The sequence below is a fragment of the Branchiostoma floridae genome, chromosome 16 (genome assembly GCF_000003815.2).
Source record: "Branchiostoma floridae strain S238N-H82 chromosome 16, Bfl_VNyyK, whole genome shotgun sequence".
NCBI lineage: Eukaryota > Metazoa > Chordata > Leptocardii > Amphioxiformes > Branchiostomatidae > Branchiostoma > Branchiostoma floridae.
The window spans coordinates 13553233-13569952 of record NC_049994.1 but is presented as its reverse complement, the minus strand read 5'-3'; the positions used below and the strand labels follow the sequence as shown (position 1 = coordinate 13569952).

General features: G+C 43.8%; 1 protein-coding gene across 1 annotated transcript in view; it reads right to left on the bottom strand.

Annotated features, from left to right (window-relative positions):
• LOC118403090 (zinc finger E-box-binding homeobox 2-like) overlaps positions 1-15151 on the bottom strand; it is a 64865-nt gene extending 49714 nt beyond the window's left edge. Inside the window, exons 1-2 of the mRNA XM_035801557.1 lie at positions 14927-15151; positions 13242-13598 (exon numbers count right to left, since the gene is read on the bottom strand). Coding sequence (XP_035657450.1) covers positions 13242-13326 — 85 coding nt within the window. The 5' untranslated portion in view covers positions 13327-13598; positions 14927-15151. The remainder of the gene's footprint in view (positions 1-13241; positions 13599-14926) is intronic.
• Between the last annotated feature and the right edge of the window lie 1569 nt (positions 15152-16720).

The window sequence follows — 16720 nt, the reverse complement described above, 5'->3', positions numbered from 1 at the left end:
TGTCAGAGACGCCCACCCAAACGCGCGCAGAATTTGTTTTCAAAGTTGACAATACGTTGTGATGGCAACAAAACGCGATGTTGTGATGATCAAATCGAGACTTGTCCTTATCGATCTGCATTGTCAAAATGCTATACTAAAGACCAAAAAGAATTAAATTGAATCCACAAAAACGCGCTAGGGTAAGGGTCATTTCATAGGGTCATCCGAAGGAGGATAATTTAGGATTGAGATGCGGTCAATACTACATTTTATGCGGTCTTTGTGACCTTTGGCCTGATTCAGGGACCATCCATTGATAAAGGGAGGGGTGCGCACCACAGGAAAAGTAAGTAAGTGCAGCGCAGAAGAGTAAGTGCAGCGCAGAAGAGTAAGTGGCTCGCGCAGAAGAGTAAGTGGCTCGCGCAGAAAAAAGTAAGTGTGTTGAGCAGAAAAAAGTAAGTGTGTTGAGCAGAAAAGTAAGTGTGTTGAGCAGAAAAGTAAGTGTCTTGAGCAGAAAAGTAAGTGTCTTGAGCAGAAAAGTAAGTGTGTTGAGCAGAAGAGTAAGTGTCTTGAGCAGAAAAGTAAGTGTGTTGGACATTGTTGATATCGGCCACGGTACATGTCATATATAGAATGAGTCATTTGTTTATCTTTCTTCATCACACATTATTTACTAAGTATAAGATAATTAGATAATTTCTAATTAAGTTTCAGCTGTAATGCAGTCTGAAAGAGCCAATATATCTGGGATTTTCTTGTTGATGAGCCTATCACTCTGCATTATCATATATTCTAACTGTATAACATTATTGCATAACTTCTTTCCATTAATTTTTTCCTAGTGCAAAACTTATAATGGATAACAATAACTGTGTATGTAAGGTTGTTAGTTTTAGCTTCAATGTAGTCAGAATTCCGCTCTATTTGGCTTTGTTAACTAGCTATGTTACAGCGACGGTTTGTATATCTGATACATTACCACTGCCCCTCCAGCAAAAACACAACACCCACCCACCCCCGCCGAGAGGGCAGGATGGAACGACCCTAAAAGCCCCTAAAGTCTATGTCAGATAAACTAAATGGTTAAATCAGTCTACCTAGATGCCGGGAGGGCCCCACAATTTATTTATACTACTGATAAAAAAAGGAGCTCAAAGAAAAATGGAGTCTGGGCCCAACCTGGCCTTCGCTTGGAGACACCTTGTCTGGCACGTTCCATTTTACACACGGGGGTGACACAATAGCTAGGTCATGACATTGAGGACTTTCAACAACACAAATACGTTGAACAAAAGTAGCTAGTTGTCAAAGTCAGTGGAAATGGGTATAATTTACTATTTAGTTATAAATGTTTGTCTATGTTCTAAAACAGCAAACTAAGAGAGCTTAAATAAAAGAGTGTTGGTAATTGTTCCCCCCTCTCTGAATGAATGGCACAGCCTGTGAATGTTGAGTGGCGGCCTGATGTGACGTTTGACTGCCTCAGGTTGCGGCATGTCGCTTACTTAACAGTAAACACTGAGATTATTGCCCAGGCCCTGCCACGACTTCCGAGAGAGAGGTGAAAGACTTTCTCTCCGCAAACATCACTCATAAACCTGTCCAACACATGGCAGGTTTTCAGTTGTTTAGGAGCGAAATTGCTCCTGAATTCAAGTCTCTGGGATTTCTGATTTCATTGTACCTTGTAAGTTGTACATTTATTGTCTGTTAAGATGACAGAGAAGAGAAAAAACTATTTTCACACTGAAAGTTGGTCAAAATTTGGAAAAACAGTCATTAATTTACCAAATTTCATGAAGTTTACGTGGTTGATGAACGTGTAACTGATGAACTTGTAACTTGGTTTACATAGCAGGGCTCGAAATACCACATGCATATGCAAGTTTGTGCAGGTAAAATTGGTGTGGTGCAAGTAAGTTTAGACCAAACTTGCACCAGTGCAAGTTACTTTTGTCCTCTAATACCTGACATTAGAAAAAGCTTACACACACCGAGAATATTGTCTGTCATTGAAAGGTAAAAGAAAATAACACTGAATAAAAAAAAGCCTAAATTTGTTATTTCTAAATTTGGTTAGACATCCAGGTAAACTATTTTTTTAGACAAATCCATCTCTACAATGCTAATGATTCCTATGGTGCTGTCTTACCTTGATTTGCATATGAGTTACATTTGCATACTAATTAGTTCAACTGGTTTTTCCAGTTATATGTATTGTATTGAGTTGTTCTACCACTTCATTCTGGAGATGATTAAGACTAGTTACTGTGATGGATGTCACTGGATGAGTCCAGAAGAAATCTATGGATCTTATCGAGTTGTAGACATTGAATTGTCTTTAATTGAGCCTAAATTCACAGTTTTTATGAAACAGTTTGTACAATTTCAAACCAAAAATAAAATATGCTACGGAAAAACAAATATCAAAACATGTGGTCTTTACCGGTATGTATCCCCATTTACTCAAGTACATTTGCAAATTTTCAGAAGAGGAGATAAGGGGTTAACAGTTCACTATTTTGGGTTGTGCAAGTAAGTTTCCTTTGGTGCAAGTTACCTTTGGCTTAACTTGCACAGGTGCAAGTTGACTGAAAAGTGTATTTCGAGCCCTGCATAGTATAATGTATAGTCATTGTATTTCAGATGAGAATATTTCTCTTAATATGACTGTACAATCATGACATAACAATGCAATTATGAACTTCTGAACCATGTTTAAGATTCCACATCCGTACAACCTTTCTTGATTCATAACGCAGTCTTCCCTACTTGTTATACAGTAAAAACAACATGCCTGTACACTGTGAATGTATCACGAAACTGTAACATCTTGGCAGCTGTTATAACACCCCATCCCCATAACTCATCATCCACCAACAGGTTTTTAATAGCCACAGTTGTCATGCTTCCCAGAATCCTCTACCCCTGCTGGAAGCCCTCCAGGTGATGTGGTAGTGATGTCATTTGCAGACCGTAGAATAGAACACCCCCCCCCCCCAGCAACACTGCCCAATCTAGCTCACAAACAAGGACAAAAAGGTGCGGCTAGCCAACAAGGTCAAATTACAATGTCATTGCTTCACAACATCGCTGAGGCCACGCCAAGTAAGTTTCTTGGATCTCGGATTGAAAAAAGGAAAGGTGATATGGCAATTTCTATTGCAGAAAACGTCAGCACCTTGCTACCCAAAGTTTCAAAACGGAAAGCAAAATCAAACCCCAAATTGCCATGTTTCTTCGTAACCTCAATAAGGGACCACATACCAATATTCAAACAAATCCATCAAAAGGATTTTGAGCTAAAAGGTGTGAACGACACACACAACCGAAAACAGTACACCCGTAGTAGTCATACCTTCTTCCTGTAAGTGAAAAAGCCCTTTAACTTAGTCAAAGTTGATTGTTGCTTTCACGCTTTATCTATATTCCAAAATGTCCAAGAATCTAAGAAATAGACTGGAGTCGCCTGACAAACAAGAGGAAAGGTGAAGGCCCACAAGGTCATGTTACAAGGTCGTCACCGGTCGGAGAGGATAGCGCAGTGTCCATCAACTCGCTTAATTTGCATCAGAGTGCAAAAATCACCCCGTATGTGTGGAAATCCTGGGGGCTGGGATTAGGGGGTACAAGCCAAACATGTCACACCTATTGGTGAACTTCAAATAAACTGTCTGGGCACACTTGGGGACAAATTGGCATGGGTGGGGCAAGCAATGATACCACAGGTAGGGATGTATCATATAACCCTGGCCTTAGAGACAAGTGTTATAAATAGAGGTTGCCTAACCTATATGAGAGACCAGGTTGTGTTTAGGAATATGTATTGTGCAACCAACAGTCAGACAAGTATCATTACCCCCCCCCCCCCAACAAACACACTAATAATTGCACTTGACAGCATATGTTAGGTGAAACAACATCAATTTGGAGATCTTGGACAACTACAAGCTGATACAATATCAACAGTTTTCACGCACATCACTCAAATGCTCAATGTGCAACCATAACAGTAAAGGTAGTTCAGTCCCTCTGGCATGTAGCTTGTCATTTTCTGTACCTTTAAAAGGACATATATGATGAAAGGGACATTGTTACCCTCTCATGGGAACCAAGCCCTAACCCTATGTACAGGCTACAGGTATGGGCCTTACACAGAACCATCAGGATACAGTTATACGACGGGGAACAACTTTTCAGTCGATGAACTATATAAGGACATCGCTATCCACGTAGGGATAAATTGAGTATCCTGTGGTACAGCTCTGCCCTTACAGGTACGGGTATGCACAGAACGATCAGGATACAGTTATTCAGGATACAGCTATAGTATACGATGGGGAACAACTTTTCAGTCGATGAACTAAATAAGGACATCGCTATCCACGTAGGGATGAATCGTGTATCCTGTGGTAAATCTCTACCCCTACAGGTATTGGAGCACCCTAGAGGGATCATGTAACTGGAGAAGGAGTTCCCAGTCCCTGGTCTATATATGGAGATGGGCTATCCACCTTGCTGGGTTTAATGGCTCCTGGGGTGGGGGGATCTACACCGAACAACAGCTGCACCCCTCTCCGCAGGAACGGTGAGGTTATATTTGGACGCACGGTCAGATCAGGTGACGGTCGGAGGGGAGAACTTACGCACGGCCGTAGGTATGCGCACCAGTTGTGTGCGTGTCAAAATCGCCGCAACCCAACAACTCTTGACACCCAACCTTTCGATAACACTCGCCAATATTTTCTTCCATTTGTCACAAAAAGCTGCCCTAAACATTTCCCAAAGCTGACAGAAAATTCCCACAGAGCCAACCAGCAGGTATTGCTGGTTCCTCCATGAATATTCAGTGTTCTTTATCAGCTACTTGATACAGGAACCCAAGGTGATAAAGAATCACTACAAGGCCCTCTCAACTCCCCTAATCTCGCAAATCATCCCTCCAGATTCCCTTAATTAAGACCATGATGTTAATTAATGCATCACCTTCCCAAACAGCCATCCTTGTTTCTGTAACCAAGTTTTTGTAACCACAGAACAATTTGTTACACGGGCACTGCATAACTACTATTTGCACAGTAGTTGCGAGTCCACGGAATATACGTTACCGAACCGAGATGCCCGGCATAACTGGGATGTCCAGCATACTGGAGGACAGGACATGGAGACTGGTGTACTACGTGGTTTGGGGGCTGAATTCCTACAGTCAGGGACACCTATGCCTGCTGCCAACGTGTGACGTTATGGGCCACACCAATTCAATTCCTCGGTTTTCATATCTGATTCTTAAAAAATGATCCAGAAGTGAAAGAGTCATAATAACATAAACGTCTATTGGAAATGTGCATACCTTGGTACACAAAGTTTCAGGTAGTGAACATACAACATGAGTTTTGAAATTTTCATGGTGTTTTAAAACTTCCAAGGTGTTGCTATTACTGATCCTACTGCAAACTCGAAGAAGCAGCAAACTTTAAAAAAATTTGAAATAAATTTGTAAACAGAAGCTACATTCAAGTTTTCCTCAAGTTCCTCTAGTTTTATGTTGTTCTCTTACTTTATTTTTACTCTAAAATGTCTGAAAACCAAAGAAATGTATTGGTATGGCCTTATTGATGTTTTGTAATAATGTGATGTATACTGTGTCAGTTGGTACCAGGGGCTCAAAGATCCCAGAGACACCAGGACGCAGAGAGACTAGAGGCACCCAGTCACTTCCAGGTGACAATGCAAGCTTTGATTTGATCTGATCAGCAGAGGAAGAAGAAAAACAACCTGAGCGGAAGTGTTACCAGCAGAAAATCTTCCACCTGGTGCAAGCTGTGTGTCATGTTTGAAGCTGTAACGTCTGGGTTAGACATTACGTTGTTGGTTTGGCGAGAAGTCAACACAAGATGGGGCATGGTACCGTGTCATGTGAACACCAATGGCCAAATAAAGACCTAACAGAGGCTTCTTTGAACTCGGCAGTCCTGAAAATGCATTCTGACTCCTTCACACACACTGAGTCTGCAAATAACCCCCGTCCCGTGATCTACAAATAAAAGGATAGGTGAGAAAGGTTGCCTGACCGAATGCCAGCGGCATGACGTGGGAAAAATTGTCCCGATGACTTTCCCTTGTCTGTGGGATTGTGAAGGCTGGTGCGGGGGGGGGGGGTGTCCTTTGTATGTGCTCACCTAGGAGGATGGGTGAGTCAGGGGCACATGATTTCCTGGTCAGTGTAACCGTTTGGCCTGTTTTGTTTGATGTGTAAGCAAATTGGGACATCTCGGAGGTTGGTCCCACCAGGAGTTTCCCTTCCGCACACTCACACCACATGCATACCGACAGCCTAACCAACCACTAACAGGGACACACCTTAGAATCCAGCACTCCAATCTTAAAATATCAAGGTGTTATAACCAGCTGTCGGAGTCCGCAGCTTTACAATGCAATATGGTATACCAGGCAGCAGAATGATGATGCTTTCTTGCCCAAGTCACCTTTGAATAAGGCACTGCAGTCTAAAAGCAGAAATGTCAGACATTGAATTGAACTTCTGAGAGCGTCCCAACCTGGATACTACAATTTCTACCTGCCTAAAGAATTCTACTCTACTCTAAGCCATAAAGAAGGTATGTCAGCCCGGCTTCAATAGCTCTCTCCACCTTTGAACTAGGCAATGCAATCCAAACCAGAAATGTCTGACAGTGAATTGTCCAACCTGGAAACTAGAATTTCTACCTGCCTAAAGAACTCTACTCTACTGTCACTAGTCTAAGTCTAAGAAGGTGTTTCACTTTCAGGCCGGTTCTTCACAGCTCCAGTATGAAGGTCCTGGAACAGGTACACAGGAGGAGATCTAAACAACCAGGAAAGCCGTGAGGATCGGGTTACCAAGCCCTTTACGCCAGGGGTTGGGCTTTATCTTCACCTGGCAGGTCGATACATTCACCAGGCCCCACGGGGGTTGAGGTAGGGGACAACATGCCATACCTTGACAAATTAGGAAATGACTTATGGAGAGCTCTAGAAGCCTGGTACCTTGGCACAGAGGAAGGTAAACCGATAGCAAACATCCCTAGGAGTAGACGCTGAGGTATGCCAGAGAAAACAAACCTAGGTGTGAGGTAGGTGCGAATACGTGTCCCGAGCACCTTAACTCGGGAGCACCGGTGACAGGGGGAACATTTGGCTGGGAGAGCGAGGTGTGAAAAGTGTCGAGTGAGGACCAGAAGTGAGCGGGACTACTTTTGACAGGATGTGGGGGGTCCCAGGTTTGTTTGCCACTCCTTATGGGGTAAATGGCACAACTGATTAGACACACGCCATTAACAGTGCAGGGTGAAATTAACATTTCTGACTTTAATTAAGTACACAGTTGCTTTGATGCTCCCTTCTTTTGGTACACAAACCAGACAACCTTGTGGGACCAATCAATGTTTTTTTCTCTTTTACTTTTACCTGTTTGCTGTCATAGTCTGTATAGACTGACTGACAGAGAGTGACCTGTTTGCTTTATTTTGTCAAAGCACTTGAATTAACATTTCTGACTTTAATTAAGTACACAGTTGCTTTGGTGTCCTCTTCTTTTGATTCTGGTACACAAAACAGACAACCTTGTGGAACCCATCACTGATTTTTTTTTCCGCTTTTAGTTTTACCTGTTTGCTTTATTTTGTCAAAGCACTTGACAGGTTTGTGTTGGCCACTTTGTAAGTCCTAGCCTTGATGGCTTGTCTCAGTTTCTAGGCCGACATTTTAGTGCCAAATATATAAGAGAAATAAACAACATGTTCTGTCCATGGCACTGTGTTACTGACGTGTTCTGCAGAGTGCAGCACCAAAACACACCTTTCCTTGCCTTTCCATCAACAATACAGCAAGTTCGAGTTTCACTTTTCCCTGCCGATAAACAAAACGAAAAGGAAAAAGCTGTGCCAGAAAAGGTTTTATCAGACTGAATGGTCACTGCACATCAAAACCCGCACCTTGACCCAACCACTTTAAATCATCCCTGCCACACAAGGATATCCCAAGTTCGAAAAACCCTCCCCTTTCAAGTCCTGCCAAAGGGACGCCCACATGTCAAAAGTCGGTGGCGGAAAAGTGGCCCAAAAAGGCGGCAGTCGGATGCACCTTATGAAAGCCGGCAGGAGAGGAAGGCAGATAAACGCTGCCAGAAAGGTGGGGAGGAAACGTGACGTGTGCCCCTTCCCTTCCCAGCTGGCGCCCAGATCATCAACAACCCCCGGTCCTTCCTGCCAGGTACGACTGATAGGAACATCAACACCCCCGAACCGTCGGGCAAGTTCCTCTGAACCGTCACGTAAACTCCCCCCAGGTAGACTAAGTAAGGTGGAGCCTGGCGCCAGCCTCTGATAAAGTTTGTGCATTCCTGGCTGCTATCAAAGGTTAGGGTGTTTTCCTGTGCTTGGGCTCCGTATAAACAAATCTGGAAATCGCTGGATAAACAGGCATTAATGTGGAGTCGTTAGTTGCCATGCCATCAAACTGATTAACAGGAGTTGGGAAGAATCACCGGCAAGGCTGTAAAAGTTATCAGTGAGGGCTTGTTGTTGTTCCCGCTGCTGTGGGTAGACTGTATGGTAGGTGGGCTGGAGCTATTACGTGCAACAGGACAATGGGTGATGACTCCGCGCCTCACAAAAGAGCGGGGGGCAGCGCAGTGTCGCGCCTGCCCGGGGGACGATTGTTGAATGGATCACACGCGCTGACATCTGCCCCCTCCCCACTCACCCCCCAAACCAACCGTGAAGCGGCAGAGAAAGGTGTGTAGAGACATCTCCACCTGACAATGGGACATTTCCAGCATATACATCAACAACAACAATGTCTCCATGGGATGGCCTCTCCCGTGCCCAAATGGTCCCTCCCTCTTAATTTAGGTGTCCCTGTATGCGTCTCTCTCCGTCCACCTGGCATCCCTTTGTAGTCGGCGTACCTTTTTCATCCCCACTCGTATGGACTGTTGCACAGATGCAGCTTTTATTCTTCTTTATTCCCGGCCCCCTTTTATTCCTTACTGACAAACACGAGGCACAGGTGATTTGGAGTCCCTTTTATAGTCGCCCCATTACCTACAAGGATGCCTGCTTTCAGCCCACCTCGCTTTGTGGCCGCCGGTGCTTTCAAAAACACCTTTTTAGTTTGTCCGGAATTCACGGACGATAAAACCAGGGCTGACGCCAAACGGAATTTCAATAAGCACCGGGCCTGACTTTGCAATAAAAGCTGCCGATAAGTCGGAGCCACCAGGTATTTAACATTGGCACCTTTTTCTATCAGCCAAACCTTGCCAAATACCCGTCTGTCTGGGCCTGTCTAAGCCCCTGCCACACGTCAACAACGCCGGGACCGCACGGCAAACTTTTCTCTCCACCAACTCTCTTCACAACTTAACAACCTCCTCGTGAGTTTAGGCTACAACCAATCAAAATACTATCACCTCAAACTGTAACGTTATCCCCAGCGAACAAAGGAAAGCTCGTCGAGAACTCAGGTGTTGCGTGTACCCAGACAAACAATGGAGCACACGGACAGGGGGCTCCTGTTACAGGTAAAGAAAGGGGGCCGCCACGTGTGAAGGGCCACCCTGCCTCAAAAGCCCTCACAGCAATTGTGTTGAAGGGCCTGGAGCCTCACTCCGACCACAAGGTGTGCTCCCACATCCTGGAGAAAATAATCCACCTGCAAGACCTGCGAAACGCCGAAACTCGCACCGCGATCAAGTCAAGAGGTGAAAATTTATGCCGTTGGCTACTCCATGCCATAAAGTGCAGAGAGGAGTAAGAGTGGATATTAATTGGTACATTACTTTGAGGTGGAAACCGCTCTTTTAATGTGGTAGGAAAGATTAGTGCGGGGGTCACCTTGGCAGGGTGAGGCAGAGTTACGTTCCTTTTAGCCTCGCTGTTAAGCCCCGAATTTGGAGGACGATGTTTCAAAGGTTACTCGGAAATGAAGCGCCAGCAAATGTTGACTTAGTTGGATAATGAAAGTGTGAGCAGGGGGCTGAGTGAAGGAGAGCAATCTGGCAAAAAGGTGGGCAGCCAGGTGCAGGTGTGTGTGCCGAAATAATTACATTTAAATTGATAGCAGACACTTTGACGTCCGTGTTATCCCTGAACTGGCGGCGTGGGATTTCATCGAGATAGGCCTCGTGACGACTGCATAGCATCATCAGAACGCTTTTTTTGTTGTTGTCGCCCACCCTTCAAACGTCTAAACAGCGACAGACGATGACAAAGAAGATGGCTGGGAAATAATTCCCAATCAAATAGGAGAAAAATTAACCAAGTCTGTGACAGCCCTGGCTTAGTCATAGTCGGAACAGAGCCAGCATTATGTCGTCTGAATACACAACTTAATCTAATCATGGGCTTAACTATTGTTGCTGGTTAGGTGTGCTTACCCAAATCCTCCCCGAGAAAAACAACTGAAACCTAAATGGCACCCACAACCCAATCATAGTTTGACAGGGTGACACACAAGTGACTCACGTTTTACTAGTTACTTCACAAAGAATTTTCCAACCAAAGAAAAAAGAGAAATGAACGAGAGGGATGCGCTTTACAATATATGGGAATGTGGAAGATATGACAGTTATTATTATGAGTTAAATTTCAACCCGTCAGCCAATCTCTACGCAGCCGCTACGTCAATCCCGAGGCCAACGTTTTGACAGGTCTTGGCTCGTCTGACAATAAAACGACCGGAAGGTCCGGATGCACTTAGTGGGGAAAAATGGGAGCAGGTAAAAATCAATGTTGAAACCACGTGGAGTGAATATCAGATGGTTTAACTTTCGGTCCCACCTTCAATAGATATCTCTACTCCTACATTCTCCCTTCCAACATCTTAAAAACTTAATATCCCTTTCCTTCTTTTCTGTTGCTGTGACATCTTAGAACACCTTACTATAAGATTTCATCTTCGATTGATGGTACAACATTATTTTCTTTTAGGTAAGTTGTCTGCTTTCCTTCATGACACACCTTGACAACAAGGTGACCTGGCAGCCCTGTTTCTTTCCTCCTTCTCCTGTCAAGGTGCCAAGGCTCGCAGGCGCCATGTTCTAGCCGCAGGTATGTGAAATTTGCAAGGTAAGGGCGTGCAGGGCTCCGGTTACAACCGGTAACACTTTCCACCTGTGGGCCATTAAACAATGCTTTTTAACATTCCCAACCCAATTCCTCAATTAAGCAGTGCTCCCAAACGCATACAATATTGATACCTTCCTTTAATGTCACTAAACAGGAGATTTTTCCAGAGCAGAATTTGCAGGGAGGTGTAGGAAAGGTGTGGGAGTAAGGGTGAAGTCTTGCACACCTTGTTTTTGAGCGTCCCTAAGGGAGAAATGTGAACCCAGGTTGGCTTGACATCTGGTGTTCTTCACAGGGGAAGGCAGTTTGGGAAAGAATTCATGCAGTGACAGTCACATGAACAAACAAATAACAGCAGGAGGGTGCAATCTTCTTCCCCCAAACCCAGGTGACACAAAGGGAAATAGGTAACAAAAAAACCCACAGAGGAAAAACATCCTCCTCCATTCAGAGGTTTTCTGATCTCATTAATACAGGGATTAGGTTTTCACACATCTTTCCCTTTGAAGTTTGGAGTTCCCAAAACTAAAACAATGAAAATGTGTCACAAACTCTCACCAATACCTGAAGTTTTCTGTCAAGTTTGCTGTGTTTTGTGTATTCCAGGACTTCTAAAATGATCACAGTTGACAGAAAGGAGCAGAAACTTGCAAGGGTACAAGACTTTTTGAGGTTTGGTCCCCCACTGGGTTGCTGTAAGCTTGTGGCAGTACCAGGTAGTACAAGGTTTTCAACAACACCTAAGAACAGGAAAACCACGACTTTTCCTGTCACCTTGTTTTCTTGGTAGCTTCTTGTCAATATGCAAGGGTCAAATACGAGGTTGTCGCCGGGGAGACCAAATTTAGACACGGCTGGCGGCAGAAAATATCGGCGCTCGTATTTCCTTTGTTTACACCTGTGGGTCATTCGTTACAACATGTCAAACTTCGTGGCGCAGCTTCTGAAGGGGATTACAGCCGAGTTTCCGCCGATATCGGCGCTCAAATCCAGGGAAATAGACTGGAAAACGGTCAGGGACGGCGTCCACGTTGTGTTAAAACCTTTGTTTGACAAAGAAATGTTTTACTTTCGCTCGTTTGAGGAGCAGACGGTGTGAAAATAAACGTGACGGTCTCGCGGTGCGGTCAGGTACATCAAAGACAACCCCACGGAAACTCCAGCCGCTCTTTCAAGCCCCGAAATTCTAACAACCCTCATAAAAACATGATCCACTCATTCAAGAAAACAACATTTCCGCAACAACACAGTTGGTACGGTGAAGATGTTTACACTTTCACTAGTTTGGAACACAGACGCACGGTAAACAAATTACGGGACAAACAAAAGCTAACGCCCGGTCCCGGGCCTGTCGCCTACAACGACAACTGATGAACGCATTTGGAATATGAAACTGTAAACAACATGTTTTGACACACATCAAGGTTGTTTCTTAACGTAAACTTGGGTTTTATGTAAGATTTGGTAGTGACTTTCTCCAGTCCCCAAGTGGCAGAAATGTCTGACATGTGCGGAAAATAAATAAGCAGGGAGCCGCTGACAAATAAGGCCAGGTAATGAACGGGCCTGGACAAGTTTGCCTCGCCCCAAACAAACCCAGCAAAAATACACACCTCAACCTACGGAACGATAAGAGAAAGTGAAGCTATGAGAAGACAACAGGGCATCGATTCCGACACATTGTGAGGGAATTGGGCAGGTATTTTCGCTCGAGGCGTAGACAGCTGCGCTCGACCAGGTATGGCAGCCACGTACGGGCGAGGGCGGGGGACCTACAGCTTAGGCGGGGGCCAACTTGGACCGGTGTCAACCCCTAACGCTTTTCCGGTATTACAAAGCACAAAATTCGCACACGATCTGAGACTGTACCGAAGCTTTGGCCTTATCTTTTCCCCGTCGTGACAGAATTTTGATGGATTTTCCCGCCGGGTGACCCCGACAAGCGATGGCAACGGCCCAACCCAGGTACGCATTAACCTAGATCAATGGAGCCACACAGGGGGAAAGTTGCCCGGTACCGTTAGGTGAGCGGACAGCCGTCCATAGCGCAGCTTCCCGGCCGAGTTCGGCCATGATCGGTGAGTTCTGTACAAGACATACGTAGATCTATCGTCTGTACTTAAAGACAAGATGGTTTAAGATCGTTCTCACCTTTTTTCCGCCGCGGACAAGCTTGTTTCCTTCTCGTACACCTGGACACCTCCGCCATGCTGCTCCCGACCCGCGGCAAGTCCATCGCGCAAGGCTTGCACGGTCAACGGCAGGAACGATTACGACACCCCTCTTCCGGGTTTACGACGTTAATTCGGTTTGCGGCTGGAATTCACGATAGTTTGCTGCTTTGCGGTGACAATTCACGACGTTTTACTGACTTGCGGTAAATAACGGTCCAGCAGACGACGTATTCTCCTCTTGGTCAGTAATCGCCTCAGAATATCTTGACCTTGCCAACAGCTTTCAACAAAGTCAACTGTTTCCACAGAAATCCACAGTATCTGCTCGATATACCTGAAACAGAGAAATGAAACTAAATAAGCGAATTGAATCACTACTTCAGAAATAAATGAACGAAAGCTGCTGAATTTTTTTTGCAGACGACATTGTTTTAACGTGTTACATTGTTCATTCATCATCCCAAACTAATGTAAAGACACATTTGGGAATTGGGAGTCAAAAATTTCGCGCATAATTCTTTATCGTCAAATGTTTGTTTCTGTGAAATTTTTATGCCTACAATTAACAAAACAAATTAATCTAATTGATGAATTCGTAAGTAAAGCCTGTGGCCATGTATAGTCCTGATAATCCTGTCAATAATGGGGAAATCTAGACTATTGACAGGTCAATGACAGAATTTTTCACAGTACAGTATTGAAAGGATGATCATGTCAGATGGTGCAAACATTTCTGTTATTGTCAGGATGGTCCTACCAATATCCAGTTCTTAAAGTAAATGCTTCTTTTTCTAAACTTTCCATCAAATTGGCCGATTTATCAACAATAACAAAATCGATAGTCTTTTAGATTTTCCAAGAAATTTTACATAAAAGTGAAAGTACATTTTGCATTATCTATATAAAGGAAAAGGAACTAAATTAACGCATATCACGATAGTGTAGCATTTGGAAGTGGTCGCAAATACTTTTAAATGACAGTTACACCACCACCTTGTATCATGTATTTTTATTCTTTTTCCAAAATTGTAACATATGCGGAGACACGCTCCAACAATGATGCGCCATGAAGTCATCCTCTCCGTTTCCGGGCAAGTCAGGGCACACGGAAGTTGGGGCGAGTTAGTGACGATATCACCTTTATGTGTGCGCCTTTCCGAATATCAATCAGTTCTACTGAAAGATGAAAAATATATGGGTAGAGCCCCTGACGCTTTCGTAGTTTCCAGAATGTTTCAAAGATACTTCTTTGAGTTTGAGTCTGCGACGACCAAGTGCTAAATTTAGCTCACACCTGGCATCACGGTGCAGGAAATAAATACTGAAACTTCGCTACTAGTACCGCCCAAAGGAGCCAAGCTGCGAAACTGTTACAAGTACGTGTAGATCTACTGCTTCACATACGTTATCCCCATTGAATTCATCAAACCTTGAAACGTACAAGGCTACACAACACAGATTCCTTTATCTGCCTCTGTCCTCCACATTTGGCGGCAACGTGTCACTACCTGATGCCTGGCCGCGGCTGGCTGACAAATGAACCGGGAACCAAAACTTGGGAAGGTCCCAACCCGCCTGAACCAAGCACCCGTGTACAGCGCACCTAGACCATAACAGTCAAATCCTACCTTTTTACGCAAATTAATATGGATATTGACCTACCTTTATCAATGAACGCCAGGTTGACAGATAAATAAACACTTATAGAAGCCAAGACGACGTCCAGTGTTGTTACACGTTACACATCGCCGTGTGTTGTTGGTGGAGTCGACTGTTCCGTGGGTTGTACTGCGCCACACGTTTGACTCATCTCTTGGAATCACCCGCGTAGTTGGCGGGTGGGTGTTGTTCTTTGCCCAGGCTTGCGCAATGGGGTGATTTCCGGCTATCCACCGGTGTTGGCAGCATCAAGGTTTCACAAGAAATCCGGACGGCCCTGTGTGACGTCATTTACCAGGAAATACGTGATAGAGAGTATAATAGATACATGGATCCCCAAGCAGACGTTTTAACGGGAAACCATAACCTTTTCTTTCTGACCTCTAGCTCTTCCGACAGATACCTGGAAACGCCTTTCAAAGCGTTCCGCTCTAGAAATAACATCAGTAGTAGTACAATGTAGTGGCATCTATAATTCTTAGAGTGCGGCAACTTTTTTCCGAGGGAAAATAATGCAGGAACATTTCATCAACAACATTTTACGAATACGTGTTTTGAATTGCATGTCTCCCTTGCCTTTTTATAATGATATCTTTTGCAACGTCATTACATAGGGACTTTGTCAAGCAAACTGAAGTGTTCGCGATCATTATGATGGAAAAAAGGAAGACATTTTTTTTTTAAATTTCATCCAATGGCTCGAATGCCGTCGAATGATTTACCTGAATATTTTGCCACTTCTTTTCATTTTCTACTTGTCAGTCTCAAGGTGTTTTAAATTCCCGGAAACTGGCGTCAGTTATCAATCAATGAAACCTGACACCGACATCCCTGGGAAATGGTCTTATCATCTTATGCTAATGATTTCCTGCCAATACCATATCATGTCGGCCGTGTTTTGATAACCAACCCCCTCCGTTTATAAGTCGTATCCGTTTCACATTTGCATGAAATGCGGGATCGTACCACAAAAACCACGAGATAATTACACTGAATTGATCCTAATTGTTGACAATTGATACTATCGAAACTATGGACAAATAAGAATTGTTGACAGCACCATTTCACAAAGTGCACCTAGAAACAGGATTGGTATATTGAATGTGAAAATCTGTTGTTTTTCCTTGTTCATCGGCATGAAAAGAGAGGCATGTTTTCTATTACATCATCAAATCAATGCGTATTGGACATACATGTATTAACTTTGTTACAGTCTACATGTGCGTCCATAGCTACCTTACCATGGTTACACCTTGTATACTTCTTTACACTTAACGGTTAACCTCATTATGCGGATCAAATGCGTAATCCTTCAAATCATTAATCCAATTTAAATTTTATGTTATTGTAGAAGAATGACGTTATCCTAAACGGAAGCGGTTTTATCTTTTATCGTTCTTGATCATGTTTTACGTATATGATGTAATAGCTAAAGCGAAATTGTACTAAGAAGCCAAATAGGATTCTATAAGCTAAGTGAATAACATGCAAAATAGACGTAAACTATGAAGAAATGTTAAAACTTGGTAAACAGGGTGGCAACTGATAAAACAAAAACAGACTCTAGTTTTAGCCCCTTGTAACTCTTTGGTTTGTTCCTGGGGCGAGGTGTTCCATATGACGTGAAGTCTGCTCTACATTTGGTGTGCTGACGTCATCTTAGAGTTCGTTAACCCAGATTACAATCGACTACACAAGACTTACGTTTCTGGAAGCATCCTCTCACTCACGGTTCAGTTCACGGTCACGGTCAACTAGATTATCAGTTTGATGTTTTAACTCTTAATTTTTTAATTT